The 16,353-nt window shown below is 43.9% G+C and overlaps 1 protein-coding gene across 1 annotated transcript in view; it reads left to right on the plus strand.

Moving 5' to 3' along the window:
- Positions 1-13,513, plus strand: part of rtn4r (reticulon 4 receptor) — a 42,310-nt gene extending 28,797 nt beyond the window's left edge. Inside the window, exon 2 of the mRNA XM_084550810.1 lies at positions 11,488-13,513. Coding sequence (XP_084406936.1) covers positions 11,488-12,872 — 1,385 coding nt within the window. The 3' untranslated portion in view covers positions 12,873-13,513. The remainder of the gene's footprint in view (positions 1-11,487) is intronic.
- Positions 13,514-16,353: the final 2,840 nt, after the last annotated feature.

Below are 16,353 nucleotides of genomic sequence, written 5' to 3' on the forward strand. Positions count from 1 at the left end.
TTGTTTGAAATAAAGGAGGACTAATGGCTACCTTATGAGAGTATATGTCTCTTAAGGAGATGACACATGTGAAATGCGATAATTGAACCTGCTGTAGATACGAGCTGAGAGATTAATCCTGCTGACATCCTAATGTGACGGAGCAGAGCATGTAAATACCAGCGTCGCATTCACAACAAGCCAGCCGGTCGCTGGGCACCACCTGCCCACCTCATCCCTGTTGTCTCATTCATCTTCTTCTTCTTTGAGATCTCATTGATTTCTCTTTCTTAGGTGGCAGTCCAGTCGCTCTCTGTCATTCACACATCATTAAAACGTCCCGGGCTTTTGGAGCGGCGTGGGCCGTACACATCCCGTTTGATTCCCTCATCATGGCCTTCAAATGAGTCCTCTCCCAGATGCCAGGGCGTCACTAAACTGTGTGGCTAGTGCAGGCAGCAGCTGGATGAGCACCGCTCTGTTTGACACGTCTGTCTGCGGTTTTTTTAGATGGAAAAATAACCGATGGGAGAGTGTGCACCTCGTTCAAGCAGAGTGTTATGAGAAATGGGTGAAATATGAATTTTTAATGTCCTTTTATCAGTTATCCAAATAGGACCAGACACCTCTGCATGTGGATGAGACATGTAAGGGTTTAGGATGCTCCGCTTTCAACGCAGGAATTTCAAAATAAAGTTCCATAACACAATGTTACGTAAATGTTGCAACAGCAGCAATGGCAAGAATGAGAACAAGAACAGATTGGTTGGATTAAAACCTACCAGATAAGTGCACACCTAGTAAAAGTCAAGAATCAACTGCTGCAGTCATCAGCCACAACATTAAAACCACTCACAGAAGAAGCTAGAGGACAATTCATTGTTCTGCAGGGAAACTTCTGGACCTGGCATTCATTGGTGTGGATGTTACTTAGACATGTAGCACCCACCTAGACCAGACCAGACACCCCCACCCCATAGCAATGACACTCCTTGATGGCAGCAGCCATCCCCAGCAGGATGCAGCCTGACACAGACACACACACAAAAACACTTTAGGAACAACTAAAAAAAAAACATGAAGAACAGCACAAGGTGTTGACCTGGCCTCCAAATTCACTAGATCCCAAACTGATCAAGTATCTGACAACTTTCTGTTGCCAGACACCACAGGACACCCTCAGAAGGCCCATGTCCATTCTCTGATGAGTCACCACAAGGGAGACCTACACAATATTAGGAAGGTGGTCATAGGTTGACTACAGACTACATTTGGATTTCTCTTTGCTTTCTTCTTGACATACTGATAACTTTGCTCTTTTCCACCCAGACGTTAAAGCCTTGGTAAACATCTCGGTTTATGCACATTCAACAGAAACATTAGGTATCGTTTGTGCGATTGTGAGTCTGGTTATTGTGCTCCCCTTTATCTCTGCTGTGCTCCACACAATCTCCCGATAGAGAAAGAAGCCGGTCTCTCTCTCCAACTGATCAATGCTCTATAGTGTTCCCTTAGCTGCCTGCAGTGGCTGAAAACAATGCTGATGAGCGAAGTGAGACTGAACAAAAAACGTTGATTTTCAAACTGTAAAACCAGAACAATTGGAATCCGTTGAGGAGAGAAAAATGCTACAAAGCTCTGTAGAGCTGAGGGACCTATATAGTAACTATTTGACTAAATGTTTTTAATTAATTTTTTTGCAACCACAAATTTAATTTTCATGCATTCATACAGGCGTATAGTATGCATTGCATCCATGTGAGTCCACTGAGCGTTTGAAGCCACGCTTTGCTGGTGCGAGCGCGCCCCTCCCTTTATCTTGCCTCGTCTCAGTCAGTCAGAAGTGATTGCAGACGACATATTTGCAGCCAGTCTGCATAGTCAGCTGGCCAAAACCAGCAGAGTGCAATACTGCAAAACCGGAGAAGACCGAGGAAGGTTAGATGACACATTATGGCACTAAAAAGGGTGTCAATAATGGTTTGCCTTGTGAAAGTCTCCTTGGGCTCATTTCCATCCCCCTCTCTTCGTCAGGCGGTGGAAATACTCGTGCCGTCCGTTGCATTTCCATGTGAATGAGAAATAAGCCTTCTGAAAATACCGCGGCCGTACAGTACGTGCACCTATGCATAATGTCTGAGTGAGTAATGCGCGTTCTTGATACACTTTCTATCCCGGGTGCAAGGGCTTCCCAAGGTGAAATTGGGGGAACAATTCAAGAACAATGCAGAAAAGAGGCTAGCAATTTAGAAATGCTTGTTGGCCTCCCCCTGCAGCTAATCGTTCCTGCGCAGAAATTCTCCCAAACAACTAAATGGATTACTCACTGAATGACTTTGGTTTAGTCTAGACCGGCCAAAGATTAAGTGCTCGTTTGGTGTATTTTTTTTCCTTCAACTGCAACTCACACAAACACAAACACTTCATCTCAGACTTAGTTTCTCTACGACAAGCACAACAAGTGCCAGTCTAAGAGGGCCGCTGCCAAACACAGGAATCTTGCAGTAATGAAGCTGTCAGAAAGATTTGGAGTGGATAATGTTTGCCGCCACTTCACTTCCAGGCCTGGAAACGAGAGCATACTACTCTTTGGGAGCTCGACTGTGCCCCGGAGCAAAGGCAGGCTGCAATGACATTAAAACTGGCACGGCACTGTTTAACCGCTCATTACATTATGTTCGGCGCCCAGGCCACCTCTGCTCGTTTTCTCATCCTCCTGCCTGTGGGTGCCGTCGCTGCTCTCTCACTCTCCAGCTGACACTCAACACGAGGAGGAGTTAACATTATCCGAAAGCTTTCATCCGATGTTTACCGGCGCTGTTATCCTTTTCAGACAATAAAGCGGTTGTTCATTAGGCTTCGGCTGCTTTCCGTGCGACGTATTTACCGCGAGGGGCTCGCCGTTCTCACTAGCTTCAAATTCAATTGACATGAGAGCTCCAGAGCCTCGTGAAAATCATGAGTCAGACTTTATGTTTGTTTAGAACGGTGAAATGTAAGGACCTCATGCAAAACATGATACACCCCCTACCCACTTGACACGATACAAACGCTGGTTGGATCAACGCCACTTAATTCCAGTGACACAAATTTATGTTGACAATAAATTCATATTTCAGTCTATAGCATCACAGTGAGTGTGGATGTAGAAATGTCATAATGCAAACAAGTATTGGAGGGAAAACAGGCCTCAGGAAAAGTCCAAGTTAAAGGGGAACTACTGTTTTTTACAACCTGGACCTTATTTCTGGCATAAAATACGGTCGTTTACTCACCCATATAACTTTTGTGTAATTTGTATTCCTTCAGGAGATAATTAGATCAGCGTATATTCATATAGTGGGAGTGACTGGAGCACTGAAACGTAGCCTCTAAATAACACATTATCTGCAGCGAAACTTGTTCATTTCACCAATATTTTGTTATGATACGCTAGTTCTATTCCCCGTTGAGTCCAGAATTTCCTGTCATCATCATTCGGGGTCTGTAGATTGACCTACAGACCCTGGATGATGTAATTTGCTACTGCTATGGTTCGTCCACAACCTCAGAACCGGAAAAATATTCAGCCACGTTGCAAAAAACTAGCAGTAGCAAATTACAGGTAAGCAAGTCGACCGTCGCGGGTGCCAATGAACCTAACCAGCATGTCTTTGGACGGTGGGAGGAAGCTGGAGAACCTGGAGAGAACCCACGCAGACACAGGGAGAACATGCAAACTCCACAGAGAAAGGAAACAGATAGATTAGAACCCAGAACCTTCTTGCTGGGAGGCGTCAGTGCTTCCGAGGTAACATGAATCCTTTATATGATAGAAACTTTTGCAAATCAAAATGACAAAACTTCAAAAAAAAAAAATAAATAAGAGAAATAGAGCAGAGCAGATTCTGTCATTATTAACCATAAAATATCTCATATTACCGAATGTGTGGCATTCTCCTCTGTCCATTCATCCATTCATAAGCAGTTAACTGTGTGTTGTCGAAAGCTTCTATTTGTGGAAAGAATTAATTGTGTCTCACAGGCCAAACAAAAAAAAACCTGTCTTGGAAATACTGATGCAGGAATTGGCACAACTTGCTAAAACGTATGTACAGCTGCTCGGAGTTCAGACATAATTCTGATTCCTCATTGTGGTGGATTTCATTCTTAGCTGCACAGGTTTTCACACAAATGCTCTACAGTTCTTTATTCCATGCTCCGTTTCCAGGAAAAAAAAAAGAAGAAGAAAGAAACTAAACAAAACGCGAGCATGCATCCTAAAATGCCGTTAACACCTGTGCTAAAGTCGGCGCCTGAGAGCTCAGCGACACCGAGACACACGGGGCATGTGTTGTAGCATCTACCCTCATTTATTTTCTTCCCAGCCGTGTGCAGATAAGATAAAGCCCTATACACTGTGTTAAGCAAAAGAAATGCTTGGCTGCACAACTGGCAGCCCGAGTGCTGCACCCAAAGTAGAGCATTCCACGTTTACCACCGGGCCTTCTGTAGCTCGGGGTGTGCATCTGGACACCCCCGCGCACTCGTGCTCGGGAGGAGCTCGGCATTATTTTCAGCTTACATCGCTTGAATTATGCATTGTACACGGCTTCGCATGTGAAAATGGCCCATGTCTGTGACACGTGGAGGCGGGAGCGTGAAGCTGGATTTGAGCCACTCTGCAAAACCTCACGGGGTAGACCTCGCTCCCTCCTCGACGCCTTCTCAGGAACATTTCCCGCTGAGCTGCAGCGGCAGCGGCGCTCCGGACCGCTTGGGTTGCTGCCAACTATACAATAGAGTTGTGAGGAATATGCCATTTTTGTCCCCTTATCCAGTGGCACCACGCCACCGCACTACAATTAATCCACTTTAGTGGCCTTTAAGCCTACCTAACTCAATTTTAGCTAACATTAATGCATCTTCGAAGAAAAATCTCTGCAATTTTAGGAACTGAACTGATTGATTGTTGTAGGCGTGCTGCCCTATACACACTCCATCATTTATAGCGCTTAGGAACACATGGGACACTCCACCAACTGCATGTCAGGCTATTCACGAGTACAATACAGCCTGAGAAAAACACAAGAAACCTGTCTTATGGCTTTGGGGTGTTAGTCTCACATTAGGCTGTATTATTAGATCATTTAATTACCAGTCATGATAGCATCAGTCCGTGTTTTCACCTCGTGAGGTGTTCATGCGTCTGTCTGTTTGTTTGAAAGACAGGTGTGAAGGATTCAGTCACATGCATGTGCGTAGCTGAGAGGAAATAATGCTAACATGTTGGCAGGGGTGAGGGCGCCGGTGTGAGCACGTCGCAAAATGATATTCTTTGGGCTGGTGAGGCAAAGTGTGTAAAATACATTTTTTTTTGCTGTTGTTGTTATTGTTCGGAGCCAAATGTGCAATACTTCTGGAAGCTGAAGTAGAAATCTAAAACGACACACAATGAAAGCGCCACCGAGGACTATTTGCAAATCTTTACAACACCGGTCTCGAATGATATCCCGCTGAGCGCCGGTTTGATCTCGGGGAGGACAGTGCGCCATCAATGGCAATTTTGAGGGCGGCTGACAAAGACGACTCTTCGCTTTCCCCTTCCCGTCGCTCGCCAGTCGAGCGGGGATTCGATCCGACAGCCCTCTGATTGCAGGCTCATTCTCTCACTGTCAGGATGCTGCCGGCCCACTCCCTATTGTTACTGCTGTCACTTCTCCGTAGCGTGACACAGCCACCTATCTGCCTACCGCAGTTATGCTCAGCGAGACGCCTCCACCGTATGCGTCGCTATTGATTATACCCCTCCTTGCAGGCTCACATGTATGAACACGGACATGCATGTAAATCTATGCAGAAATCTTTACAGACCCCTTAGTTAACACACGCTGCATGCCTCTGTTCCGCCTGCCGACCTCCGGTTCCTTCAGTTATTCATGAGCCATCTGCTTGGGCAAGTCCTGTGTCAGATGTGTGTCAAACAGGACCTCATCTGTCCCCCCCACCACCACCACCACCACCACCCCGTTCGTCTTCTAATTGTGTCCTCGTCTGCGCTCTGAAGTCGCCACCGATGCCCCCGCAACACTCCGCGCTTAGCCGAGGGACCCCGGTTCAACTCTCCGGTCCGTCGTGTCCTGAATAACCTGTTTGATCTGATGTGTGCATCTTTATTTAAGATCTCAACATCTGGTTCATGAATATTGCACGGACAAGTCTGTCTTTGTCTGTTTGTCAGCGTATCTGTTTCGCGCGTGCATGTGCGACCTTTCTTCTGGGGAAACAAAACAGAACCTCATTGAGAAACGGAGACATGGGGTGACATGGCCACATTTTTCAATTAGAAAAAGAAAACACTAAATCAATGTATTATCCAAGACAAAAGCGAATGTCACTCTTCATTTTAACTCCAAGGTTAACTATTGAAACACTTGCAAAACAGCATCAAGTAAGTTTTACCGCTGAAAAAATGTTGCACGACTTTAAAGTGAGATTGATTGCTGTGAAAACCAAGAGAGAGAGACGAGGAAGAAAGGATGAACTTTTGATAACTGCTCTCTCAATAACAGGGTAAATGCGGCACAAAAAGGTCAATGTGGCCTTCTGATTACAACCTTTCCCACATGAATATCGCACGCCGACCAATCCCTCTGCAATTCAGTGTGCCCGATTCTTCTCTGTAATAAAACTTTTCACAGGCTTATGAAGGAAAAGAGGTTCAAAGCAAACTTAAATGAAATATTCTCCTGGTCAGCCATGACAGTATGGCTGCAGGCCGCGCTGCATTGCTTTATCCAAAAACCTTGTGTGAGTAAAAGTGGAAGTGCAAATTTTAGAATATATATATAAAAAAAAAAGTTTAAAGATGAATTGCTTGCTTTACATGAAACATATGTCAAGTTTCCCCATGTTTGTTGAAAAAGTGCTGTATTGTGTCGCTTCATACAACGGATGAAGTCTCATATAACCAAGAGAAGCAAAGGTGCAGAAACCATAGCGTTATACTGCATGTCATGTAACCGGCCTAGTCCTGTGGTTGGTGCAAACTTTGATGCAAGCACTCATATCCTTGGTGAATGTGATTGGGGAACTTTTTTAAAGGCAGCCACTGATGATAAACTGACCGCAGAAAGAAGCGGCGCTATAAGTTTATATTATATACACCAACTTGCATGAGTTGCAAAAAAAAAATGATTTAAAAACGGTATAAAAAGTGGGTCTTTCTAAAACAAAAGGAGTCGTAATCCGGCGTTAGTTGCAGAATTTAAACTTTATGTGTTCACTACTTTGTGTTTGTGACTTTGCGAGTCTTTGATGCAGCGAGTTATTGCCCCTTTATTGCTCTCAGCTCTGAAAGTCTTTTATGGCTGCAGTGGCCGAGCTAAAATTGGGCTTTGTGCAACTGCCCTCGCCTATGCGGTTTTTCTCAAAGTTATTCATTTCAGCCAGATATGAAAACAATTTATGTATGAATGGGAGGGATCATGACTATATTAAATGCAGGCCGGCCTCTGAGCAACACAATAATGTATAATTTCAGAAGGAGGCCAGGAGGTCCCTCTAGAGAACCGCTGTGATTCATCTCTGACAGAGACATCACTTCCACTCTGGGCCAAGGGGATAAGACTGTCATGTTAGCTGTCCCTACCCAATCCCCAGCCCTTCAAAGTAAAGCCACCATGATGAATTGGAGGCCCGCTAAATGCGCTGTCCCAGCGTGCCCTCTGTGCTCCTAGGCACAAGAAAGCGTCTAAACGCGTGTTGTATTTTTCACCGTAGGACAAAAAGAGTGCAACGTTAGAGCTCCACGAATGACAGGGACGTGTGCAAATGAGTGAGGAATCTAGGAAATTGATGCGCTGGTGCTAAAAGTGAAATAACCTCTGCTCATACCACTCCTGTGGACATCTCTCTGTTTTTGCAGCTGAATGTCGTGTCCTCGAGCTGCAGCTGCACCGATAACTGTAGTTTTGAGCTGAAGCTGCTATTTTCTGACATTACATTCTCCATAAACACGAATTGCTGTAATGTAGTTTTCCCTTCCGAGTATTACATTTTCCTTTTTGACCATTCAACTGAACTCGTGTTTAAATCTCACTTCGATCTCAAAGTGCGGGCCTGCTTGTGGTTCCTAGAATTTCAAAAAAATAGAATGGGAGGTAGAGCTTTCAGTTATCAGGCTCCTCTCCTGTGGAACCAGCTCCCAATTTGGGTTCGGGAGGGAGACATCCTCTCTACCTTTAAGGTCAGGCTTAAGACTTTCCTTTTCGATCAAACTTATAGTTAGAGCTGGACTGAACCATCCCTTAGTTATGCTGCAATAGGCCTAGGCTGCTGGAGGACGATGCACTGAGCACATTTCCTCTACTCTATTCTCTCTCGCACCGAGCTCCTATCCTCTAATTTCTTCTCTGTTACTAGTCATGCAATTCTGTGCTACAACTGTATAGCATGTTAACTGCCATGTGTCCCTCTCTCTCCTGGCCGGTCTTAGGCAGATGGGTCCCTCCATATGAGCTTAAGGTTCTGCTCAAGGTTTCTTCCTGTTAAAAGGGAGTTCTTCCTTGCCTCAATCACCTCGCTCTGTGGGTTTCAGGCCAGGTTTTGTAAAGTTTCTTGAGACAATTTGTATTGTTACTGACGCTACATAAATAAGACTGAATTGAACTGAAGTCGTTAATAAAATTCCGAACACTTTCAGTGCTTGGACCCTACTGTTTCTGTTCGGATTTTTATTATTTTTATTATTTTTATTCTTCTTCCGTTTCTAAATGTAGCCCTGGGGAGTGCACTGTAGAGGGTGCAAAGCTCAGATTTTAATAGAAGAGTATATCCTGCACGGATGGTTGAAATGGAACCACAAGGTGGCGCTATAATAATGGTAATATTATTATTAAATTGCTCATAAACAGTACGTCACAGCTACGTCTCTGCATTTCTTGAATGATTGCATACGCCACGCCCACTCACGCCCTACAGTCCATGCACAATATCACAAACTGTGCTGCAGCTCCTCGAAAAACTAGATGGGTCGTTAAGGCTGTGTTACAGACTCTTCACCTGGGTGAATAAGGTCGTTTCTTTCCAAGATATTTTGTTTTTGAAAGAAGAACTATATTAGGCCACTGCTATCCTAAACAGAAGGCCCTCACATGGTAATCTTATTACGACAGTTTAATTAGTGGCCGTGTCACCAGTGACTACTGGTCATGTGCAGTTCTGTATATCGCCAGGCTCCTGTCGTTGGTAGAAGTGCTTGTTTTTAAGGAGAGGGAGGAGGTGAAATCATGTTCTTTACTCGAAGCTAAAGGGACTAGCGGTGTCACTCAGGAGAAGACAAAGAAGCTTGTCTGCTCTTTAACGGAGTCGAGATTGCCATTGTGCAATACTGTAGCTCTCAGGAAGGAGGACGCTGGCAGGGTCTGAAGGCAGCAAAGCGGCGCTCTGAGCCATGTTTTGACACAGGAGATAGGGGAAGATTAAGTGTTGAAACCAAAGCTGGCAGAAGATGATAAGGAATGGATTTTTTTTTTTCCTCCATAACCTTGTGGTATTTTGTTTGTGTCAACAACTCATCAGCAACTATCAGGATAAACTGTGGAGCATTAGTTTCTTTTTGTGTGTGTGTGTGTGTGTGTAATCTTTGCTACGGCTTAGATTTGAAGGGGAGACAACAAAGCAGTGATAAAACTGAGAGGGGAAAGACGAGCATTGTTGACCAATCAATAGTGTGAACATGACTCTTACACTGGCATTAACCGTGCCGCACATGTCTCCAGAGGGAAAGGTGAGACGTGTGTGACGGAGATTTGATTATGAAAGAGTGAAATAATGCAAGCACGCCATGGCTGCCAGATGTGGATGACAATGCAATTAGTGTGATGCAGGTGCAAAGATGGTGCTGGCAAGAAATATTGGCTCGTAGTTGAGGACATTGGGGGGGGGGGGTCTTATGCTGTCATTCACCAGATGCTAACAAAGACGAGACGTATTATGCCGAGAGCCGAGGAAACCAGGCTTTGACACGGAATGCGTGGGTGGAAATAGCCTGTTAATGAATAGACAGCAGAGGGGGGGTAATATGAAGACGGCAGAGGAGATACAAGAAGTGTGCCGGGCGATAAAGTATTGCTATTGTTAGGCAGTGCTGAAGGAAAAGTGCTGCGATGCAGAAAGAGTGGAAAGTCTTGACAGCTTTCCGGTGGCAGTCTGACGGCTGAGCAGGGAGATTGGAAGGAAAGTGCAGCAGAGGGCTGCTGTCAGGCCACACCAGAGCTCCGTTTAACAAGGTCCAGAGATGAGCTGCACCACAACACATTGCAGGGGAATGAGAAGAGGGAGAGGGGGGGCACGGACGGAGGGAGGGAGGGCTGAGCGAGGCTCATGCATTTTTCCAGAGCCTCACTACCTGTCATGCCTGCAAGCCTGGGACTCCTAACATGTGCACAGGCGCAGAGATTGGAAATCCTCAGCGCGGGGCAGGAGCTGAGGAGGATTCAGAGATTTGCTGGTGTAGCCGCCATCATATGAGGACACTAGACATGCTTGTGACACCTTGACACCTTCATCTCCACATGAAGGATGCATGAGCCCCAGTAGATACGCTTTATTTTTTACCTCGGCTGCACCTGCAACTGTTAAATGTCAAATGAGGTTGTTCACATAATGGTAATCCAGCCCATTTCAATTATCGTGCCAGTGTGCAGCAGCTCATATGAACTCTGGCAGAGGACAAGCAGAAATAATTAATGCCAGCAAAAGCGGAATATGCCTTATTTTAAACACGGATGCCTTCGGGGCAAACACACACGCACAAGGATCTTTACATGCCTCGCTCTGAGCGCTGCCACACCTCCTTCGTATCTCGTCTTCATGCTGCAGTCATGACTGAAAAGTCTACTAAGACCTCTGGAGCCCTCATTCCACCTTGGCCCCAGGCATCAATCTCTTAGGTTGGCATGAAAGCTTATCTCCCACTGTCAGGCTAAATGTCAACCTCAGGAACGTCAAAAACACCATTAGTTATGTCCGCCCTATTAGAGCAGGCTAATTCCATATAAAAGCCACCCACCTGATTTTAACTGAGCCTGCCGTAAGTTCTTAACGTCATCAGAGGCGGGTGGGGGAGGGGCAAATAACATCAGAGTAAAAATGCCTGCTGCACCACTACTATAAAGAGGATTAACTATTCTGTAGTAATGTGCTGATGTGTTGAACATGATGCTTCATGCAATAGATTGTTTTGCATTTTGCTGCAGCGGCTCAGCGGTTATATATTACTCACGGTGGCATCTTCACTTTTTTATCCAAGCATAACAATCAAAACAAGAAACAACACATTTATTTTTTTTCCCCCCACAGTTTCTGATGCATAATATCAGGCTTAAATTTGCAGTCTAAATGTATACTTCTGTCTCAAGGATGTACTCCTTCTTACGTCCTGACCCAGATTCATCTTCTTTCAGACTTTCAGCATTTACGTAGCTTGTTTATTAATCCCCCGATGTCTTTTCTTTCTCTTCGCAGGGGTGCGACTCCTTTTCCTGGTGATCTGGCTGAACCTTGTGCCTCAAACTGACAGCTGCCCTGCCAAGTGTGTGTGCTACAGTGAGCCCAGGCCCACTGTGGCCTGCCAACAACAAGGACTGTTTTCCATCCCTACCGAGATCCCCGTGCGGAGCCAACGGATATTCCTCCAGAGCAACAAGCTGACAGTGGTGAGATCCACCAGTTTCAGCTCCTGCCACAACCTCACGGTTCTCTGGCTCTACTCCAACAACATCAGCTACATCGAAGCTGGAGCCTTCTACGGCCTGGAAAGACTGGAAGAACTGGACATTGGAGACAACAGCAATCTCCGAACCATCAGCCCAACTGCCTTCCGGGGCTTAACTAAGCTGCACACCCTCCATCTGCACAGGTGTGGCCTGTCAGAACTCCCTGTTGGGGTGTTCAGAGGAATGTTCTCTCTACAGTACCTTTACCTGCAGGACAATAACATTTTAACCCTGCATGATGACACTTTTCTGGACCTTGCCAACCTCACCTATCTCTACCTGCACAATAACAAGATCAAGATAGTAACAGACAACATGTTTCGAGGCTTAGTCAATCTGGACCGGCTGCTGCTACACCAAAATCGGGTTATCTATGTCCAGCCCAGGGCTTTTAATGATCTTGGTAAACTTAAATCCCTGTTCCTGTTCTTCAACAATCTCACAGTCTTGACGGGTGAGACCATGGACCCTCTCACTTCTCTCCAGTATTTGCGTTTAAATGGAAACCAGTGGATCTGTGACTGCCGAGCAAGGACCTTGTGGGAATGGTTCAAACGCTTCAAAGGTTCCAGCTCTGAGCTGGAGTGCAACGTTCCTGAGTTCCTGGCGGGGAAGGACCTGAAACGACTGAAGAGTGAAGACTTGGAGGGATGTGTGGAAACGCCTCAAATCCAGACCAGTCTCTTCAGCGCCAAGGCACAATCAGGGAAGTTCTCTTCCACTGAAAGCCCTTTGGGGGACACCATCCCCAGGTGTTGCCTTGGAGACAATGACAAGTCCTCCATCCTGTCTGGAAAGAGCCGCCAAATCACTAACAACCCCCTCAAGGAAAAGGAGAACATGTCCAAAACTAAGTTTAAGGACCCAGAAAGAACAAAAAATGAGACCCAGAACAAGCAGAACGATGGACCACTGGGAACCTTGTCCAACACCCTGGACAAGTCTTTGGAAAACCTAAACCCTGACCTTATAGACAATATGGAGTCGTCTACAGCGTCAAGCAAAAATAAAAAAAAGAAGTGCTCCAAAAAGCCCAAATCAGACGCCCACTGCATCAAAGGCCGGGGTTCCGCTTTGCAAGTGCTGCCCTTTCTCTTCATTCCCATGACCTGGATATCTCTAGCCATGTCCTAGGACTCCTGATCCCTCTCCAAACACAGGACTCAAGAATGTTGATGCTCATGACAATGATACAGAAGATGCAGCGACATCTACAACAGGCAGTGACTGAAAAGCGAGGAGTCACGTCGACCCCGACGTTGCAGAGGACAAACAATAATGACGACGACAGAGTACATTTAACAAAATGGATGCCTTTACAGAACACTACAGATCTAATGTAAATAACGAATTGGTGCCCAGAATTGTTTGTTCTCTATGTACTCAACTGTACTGTGTCTAAGCTACACTTTGGAGACTCCTCCCTTTTCCTTCTCAAAAGCTTTTACTGCTTAGACAGACCACCGAAAGAGACGAGAAAAAAGAAAAAGAAAAAGGAAAGAAGAGACACAAAAAAATAAAAAAAGAAACAAACAAAAACTGGGACCCAGAGACAGAACGCACACAAAGAATGTTTGGTCTGTTTAATGAAGATAAACTATCTCCCCTCATTATTTATTCAAAGTCATGCATTTGTTGGGTAATGTTTTGGTTTTTTTATGTTTATAAAAAATTGTTTAACCTCCCCCTGATTTTAGTTCTATTTTCATGACAGAAAGGATTTATGGGTAGCATTGACCAAAATAATGCTGTCGGTTTGTTCTTGGAGATTGCAATGGAACCATAGATATGCATTTTATTTTACTTGTGTACAAGTATGAATATATTATGAATAAAAGTTCTTATTTCGTAGAACCTGTGGATACCGTGTGGTGTTTTTCATAAGGACAGAATTGTCCAGCTTCTCATGAGCTAAGATCTGGAGCCTTTCTCTGCTTCAAAGACCTGAGAGTTACTTTTAGGTTTTCCTAAAGACGAAGAAGAAGTTTTCCTCTTCATCTTGCCAGAATTTTGGCTGTGTTTGAAAACTTAACTGATATTTTTTTCTGCTTTTTTCTTAAACCACTTCAGCACTTTACAAAACTACAAAAAATAGTTTGAGGATTTTAACCTTTTAAATGCCAGTGTGGTTGCTCAAAGTCACTGTTGTTGTTTTTTTTTTTTTACGTAAAACACAAAAGAAAATCTGTTCTTTTCCATAAAACTAATGTTGGGGCTGGGGCATATTTTTTTTTTTTTTTTTTTTCAGATCAGTCTGAGATATGACCAAGATTATCCAAAATATTGACTTGGATCCATTATCTGTTTTTGTGTAGCATCTGATTTAAAATTTACTACCCCCTTAAGTCATTAGTGGACAAAAATGTCCCATTGATTCCCATTATAACTTTTTTTTAAAATCTGGCAGCCATGGCACAATATAATAATTCATTCTGCAATAATAAAGTTAAATTTTTGAGAAAAATAGTAAAATTTGTCATTTTTAGTGTTCACTCAAATTAGCCATTTCCCCATTATAGGGCCTATACATAAAATGTTTGTTATTTCATTAGTTTTTGCGCTGCAGTTTAGCAGGATATTTCTAAACTTTTGAAATTTGGACGACCTTTTCCTAACCCTAACACTTTTGGCTATTTAGACGTTGCATTGACTAAATCATAATAATAATAAAAAATGCATATATAGATTACTAATTAATGAAAATAATCATTTTTTTCTGCTCTTACTGCAGGAAGATTACTAATTACTGGACTCCTTGCACTCACAAAGTTCTGTTCTGCTCCATTGCTGCAGTACTATTTTAATGAGGTGCCAAAAAGCTAAATTAGAAGGGGTTTTATTATAAAAAAAAAAAACATGTCAGCAAAACTGCTCTAAATGAGAACCAAATGCATTTGAATTTACAACGTACACTTGAGGTTAGGCAATAACAGCAGCTCATATTATGTCTCACTAACCACTCTGAGAGCCAAACAACACTCCGTCCCCCAAACAGATGGTGGGTCCACTGTGGCATGTTCATTGTTCTCGGGACTGTTGGGAGAGTGATGGCTGACTGCTTTTGTCAAACCTGGCCTCGTCCCAAGCCCTGGGCGTCCAGATTTCGGTTGTTTTCTCCCCCGGCCTCTTAAGGATGTTGGCATTGTGGTGCATGACCACACGCCAAACTAAACCTGTTAGAGCTGGAGTGGAATAAAGAAAAGAATTTAAAACACATAAACCTCCATTTGACCGATACATGTGAACTTCTGACCGGCAGTTTTTTTTTTTTTTGTTTGTTTGCTTTTTTAAATCTTACAGTGGTTAAAGAATCATTAATCCAAAAAGAAGTCTCGGTGGAATGAAATGACCAGGCCAGTGTTTGATCTTCATTAGTTACAGCGTCTGTTCTCGGAACATTTTCTCGAGGCTTTGAGAAAGATCAAATAAATCGATGATTATGCTCTAATTTGCAATTTAAAGCAAGGTCAACATCCAACATCAACATCCACCCATGCAGGATATTTACATGTCTTAAGTGAATGAAGTGCCTCAGGCAGCTCAGTAAAATTCAGCATATGATTAAACCCAGTTTTGTACATAGAAATCTCCACATATTTCATGATTTTGAGTGAATTATTAAAAAGTGTAGGAATATTTGTGACTTCTTACATCACAGCCTTAAGTTTAAGAGAGTAGGGGGCCCTCAGGGAACCATATTAGGAACTGTTTTGCTTTCTTGACATGGAAAACACATTATGGGATTATTTAAATATAAAATAATTTAAGCTTTAAAAATGCCTCCTTGTCAGCTCACAGCTCTGCTGGGACATGGGACATAGTGGCTCCATCCGCACTGGCACGCCCACGGGCCAGGCTAATGTAAAGATATATTCTGCACCAAATTAAGCCGGGCTCCTTTCAGCAGCTCTCAATTTATCTCGCACAAAGTGAAAGGATTAGAAGGCAGGGTCTCCACAAATCCCTGCAGCTTGTCTTTGTTGTCGATTAACCCTGGAAAGTAAGAGGACTGGAGGGGACCTGAGAAGTTATTGATCTTGACTAGAAATCAACAGGGAAAATCAACAATGCCCTCCCAGCAGAGTCCTGCTACGCTTTTGCTGATACACAAGCAGGGCATGCTGAAAGGATACAAGTAATTCTGCATGACTCCGTCTAACCTGTCCTGTATATCTGCCAAGACAATGATAAACAAAGTTCTCCTGATCTGACGTTAAATGTTTGGTGCAAGGTCGTTGTGGTTTTTTCCATGCACGCCACTTGTTAGCTCACCCGTAAGCCAACCAAGTAACGTACATGGGTGCTCTGATCACACTGTCCCCAGATTTAAATCCAGATCAGAATGTGCATTCAGATTATGTTCTTCTAAACACCTATTATTGCACAAGCAGTTTTTCAACGAGGTACAAACCACAAACGTATGGGCTAATTTGAAAATCTGTCATTTTAACTTCCATGTTCAAATAAGGCTTAAAAAAGGTCTGATTTTAGACATGCATGCGTCACCGATCAACATATTTGGAAAATCTATCTCCAGTATTTAAGGCTTAAATGACTAATGCTGGTTCCATGTTTGCCTGCTATCTGTGATTCAGCTATGATTCAGCTATGACGG

Source organism: Chelon labrosus (assembly GCF_963514085.1).
Source record: "Chelon labrosus genome assembly, chromosome: 9".
NCBI lineage: Eukaryota > Metazoa > Chordata > Actinopteri > Mugiliformes > Mugilidae > Chelon > Chelon labrosus.